Source organism: Melampsora larici-populina, assembly GCF_000204055.1.
Source record: "Melampsora larici-populina 98AG31 unplaced genomic scaffold MELLAscaffold_206, whole genome shotgun sequence".
Taxonomy (NCBI): domain Eukaryota; kingdom Fungi; phylum Basidiomycota; class Pucciniomycetes; order Pucciniales; family Melampsoraceae; genus Melampsora; species Melampsora laricis-populina.
Genome location: NW_006768965.1, coordinates 6661 through 11026, shown reverse-complemented (window position 1 = coordinate 11026; position 4366 = coordinate 6661). Strand labels below are relative to the sequence as shown.

The following is a 4366-nucleotide window of genomic DNA, read 5'->3' as shown; positions in this document are numbered from 1 at the left end:
CTTTTGCTATGCATTTTGACGGGTTATACATTTCTGTTGTCAAATTTGGCAGTAAAAAGTATCAAGATTCAAGATTTTTTCTATGCATTATCACGGGTTATGCACCTGCGCGGGTTTGACTGTAATGTTTTGAATTGTATCTTTAAATCAACTTTGAACTGTACTACATCCCAGTGAAATGTATACAGGACAAATAGAGAGGTTCAGGTCAGATTCTGAAAGATTTCCCCATAATATGACTGTTCCACATCAAAATGCCATGTAATCAAAAAATCTCAATTTTTTAAAAAGACTATCAGAAAGCTCCATGTGATCAAATCACATGCTTCACATTTTGTTTTTCCAAATCAATCCATTTTGAAGGGCTGTTAAATAAATCTTCAGACATGTTTGGGCCAACTTGAACTCCACTAAGATCTCTAATTGTACATCATCCAAGATCAAAAGTTTCATAATCAAACTTCAAAAGATCTCTTGAACACTAAGAAGATTTCAATTCCAAATTTAATTGTCATCTATCTTCGAATCTTTCTACAAATCCAAAAAATCAAAGGATAAAGAATCATACAAACAATCTTTTTCATCAAACCCCATTCCTTCCAAGCCACCATTCACTTCCCCAAAACAAAACAAAAAGTTATTACTTCAATTTCATTTTTTTGTCTCTTTCTTTTATATACTACAATAATTAGTTTTTTATATGTTTGGGATGATGATTAAACATAACGAGACCTTAACCATTTTAATAAGTTTTTACTTCCATCTGATCCTTCATAAACTTTTCTTAATGGAACTCTAAACCGATTACCAGAAACAAATAGATCATCAATCGATAGAAATCCTAAAGAAGGTTCCAACTAGAGAAAAATCCAATCAGATATCATCAGGATGAAAACTTTATAAGAAGATAAATGAAGCAGTGATGACGAAATCAAAATTCATACCTTAACAATATGATTATCACGTAAATCAATACACTTCCATTTATAATCCCTTACAAACTCATCAAGTTCATCATCACATTCTTCTTTCTCATCATCATCTTCTTCTTCCTGATCTTTTAATTCCTTTAATCGGTTTCCAATCTTCACTAACCCGATCAATTCTTCAATCAGATTTCCTCTCAAATCGATCTCTTCCAAAAACCATAACTTTTCAATCCCTTCTTCATCTTTCAAAACATTATAACTTAAATCCAATTTCTTTAAATTTTTACATCCCTTTGAAATCCATTCGAACAGTTCTTTACCAACTTCAAAACAATTTCCAGAAAGGTTTAATTCCATCAATCCATTCAACGAATCCTTTACGACTTCTAAATCTTGATGACTTAATCTATTCCTAGATACATTTAAACTTGTGATTCTACTTGATAAAGAGATCCATTCTAATGGGATTCGGTTTAAAAGGTTTTGTGATAGATTTAAAGTTTGAACTAGATTCTTTTCAATTGTTTCAATCATGTCTTCTCTAATATCCGAATCTTGAATATGTTGTGCATGTAAATCAAGTGTTAAAGTTTCTGAATGATAACCATTTTCTATCATTGCTTTAATCTGATCATATCTTGAAGGTGTGACTCTTTTTGTTGGCTCTGATGGTTTTGTGGACTGAGCAGTATCAAGTGAGAGATTCTCAACGGCTTCTACAATAGTATCAAACTCCTTCTTAGCTCCTGTACTCGTTGTTTTGGTTGTTGTGTCCGTGGTAAGTGGTGCAGCTGGTGCGGAGGCCACAGCACTTTTCATAGCCTTCCTTCTTCTACTCTCATTCCTTAAAAAATTCTCATGAACCAAAACCTTTAAAACCTCTTCAGATCCGCCTTGAAGATTTTCAATCCCATTCGGTAATCCAACATACTGTAATCTTTTCTGATAACAATATTGTTTGAAAAAGCCTTCTAGCGGACCAAGTGAATCGATCCCATTATTAGATAAATCTAATTCCTCTAGATTCTCAAACAATAATCCTTTTTGGGTTCCATTTCCTTCTTGATCTTCAATATCTGATAATTGATCATACTCCGAATCGACTTCGAATCTAAACACACAATCATTAAACCCACAACCACTCAATTTCAATTTCTTAAGTTCAGTCCAATTCTTCGGAACCTCAATCGGTTCTTTCAACGGATTTTTAGAAAGATCTAATTCGATTAATGAATCAGGTAATTTGATGGCTTTTTCACCAAAGATTGAATTAGAATTAAATCGATTCGAACTCAAATAAAGTTTTTCTAATAATGGAAATGGATTTGAACTTTCATGAAATCCTTCTTCTTCTTCTTCTTTTTCTTTTCGTTTTTTTCTTTTCGAAGGAGAAGAAGGAAAGAAATCAAAAAATTCAACTTCTTCATTCATCAAACTAACTTCACTAATCCTTCTACTTGGATCTTCTTGATTTGTTGAATTCTTCATTTCATTTGATTTCGATGGTTTTCCAATTTTAGATAAAGTTTTTTTCAATAAACTATCCCAATTCGGTTTCCAAAGTGTTTTTAATAAATTATTCGATAAATTCAATTCTTTTAAGTTCACTAATGAAAGTAATGGTAATGGGAATTCCTCAAATTTGTTGGATGATAGATTTAATTGAACTAAATTGATCAAGAGTCCAAACGAGCTCGGTAAGCTACTTAGTTGGTTATGATGAACCTAGATGTCAATATTAGATCAGTATATGTATTGATGTGATCAAGAGTTTATAGGAAAGCAAAAACGTTACATCAAGATGTTCTAAACAATCAAACCCTCCGAGCTCATAATCCAATTCACTGATCTCATTCAAAGCAACATTTAGATACGTCAGATCAACTTTCTCATACCATTTCACTTCTTCTTCTTCTGCCTCTTCTAGTTCATCTTTTTCCTCTTCCTCTTCTAATTCATCTTTTTCATCCTTTTCATCATCATCTTCTTTCTTTTTAGCTTGAAGTTTAAGTTTAGTAGGTGTAAGATTAGAAGGATGAAAAATCGAATGTGATGGAATCAAATCTTTATATACTCTCATTGGTATTTCATTCATCATTCTAGAACCTAAATTCAATCTCCCTAAACTCAAAAGAAGGTCAGTTTTTTCAAAAAAACTAACAAAAAAACCAAGTCTTGATTTTTCATATCATATATATCCAAACTCACCTGTTCTATGTGCTTTTTGAATTAATTTGTGAATGGATTGAAACCCCCATTGAGGACTTAAATGATCTTTCGAAGGTGATTTTTGTTTTTGTTTTCTTGCTTCTGCCAACATCTCACGTATAGATTGAGTAGGTTTCGAAGGGGTAGCTTTAGATGCAGATCGATTCGTCATCGAAGTAGTCGATCGAACCGGTGTAGGTAAATCATCTGGTATTTGTCCATGCGTGAATCGATGGGTTTCATTCACCATATTATGAATTGATTTGGGTCTTTTCAGTTGATGATTTGATGGTGTAGTTCTTGATGATGAGGATGATGATGATGCTAGTTTGGTAGGTGTAAGACATGTTTTGGATAGATTGCTGGTCGTTGATTTGTTAGATAGATTAGGCGTTCGAGGAGGTACAGGTGATCTTGGTGATCTGGTCAAATTACTTACATTCGATCTGATAGATAAATTAGGTGTTCTACTTGTGAGGGGAGTCTTACTAGTAGGTGCAGGTGATCTAGGTGATTTAGGGAAAGATGAGGGTTGTGTGATTAGATTCAAAGGTGTAGTTTTGATATGATTGTTCTTTAGAGTATAACTTGGAAATGAAATGCTGGATGGTGATGGTGTTGGTTTTGGTTTTGAATTCGATCTTGAAGTTGGAATTGGTAATCTTGATTTGATTTGATTGATGGGTGTTTGTTTTGGTTTAGTTGGTGTATCTTCAACTTCTTGACTTGGTTTGTGAGTGAAGTCTTGTCCTTGATTCGGTGTTTGAGGTTGAATTGAGTGTGATGCTGAGTCCATCTGATCCATCATCCTGAGTTCTTGACCAACATCTTTTCCTTCATGTCCATTCGACATTGGATCAGCCTTCGTCGCATCTTCAATACTTGCTTCTTCGATCACCATTTCAACCTCCATCGCGAGATCCACGCTTCTTGTGATTTCAATCAAGATGTTTCCTATTCAAATATTTCACCGTGTTCACTCGTCTGTTCCTGTCGTCTTGTCTTGAGGTCAATATTCGCTAATCTCTATTTGATTGAATTTCCTTTGAGTCAGTTATTGAACCTGATGACAACACTCATAGTTAATGTTCTAGCCTTTAACTTATTTGATTCATTCAGCGTCAGATAATGTGGTTGATTAAGATCTATTCTTTCCTTCTTGTAGTATTGTAGAATTGTATGTTGATAAATTCTTCAAACCATGCACGCGTTGTTGATTGAAGTTCAAT

The 4366-nt window shown here is 33.6% G+C and overlaps 1 protein-coding gene across 1 annotated transcript; it reads right to left on the bottom strand.

Moving 5' to 3' along the window:
• Window positions 1-716: 716 nt before the first annotated feature.
• On the bottom strand, window positions 717-4050 carry MELLADRAFT_70140 (uncharacterized protein; the record flags this gene model as incomplete). Its single annotated transcript, XM_007419467.1, has 4 exons — window positions 717-857; window positions 945-2654; window positions 2725-3050; window positions 3138-4050. The coding sequence occupies 4 exons, from the start codon at window positions 4048-4050 to the stop codon at window positions 717-719; spliced, it is 3090 nt and encodes a 1029-aa protein (XP_007419529.1).
• Window positions 4051-4366: the final 316 nt, after the last annotated feature.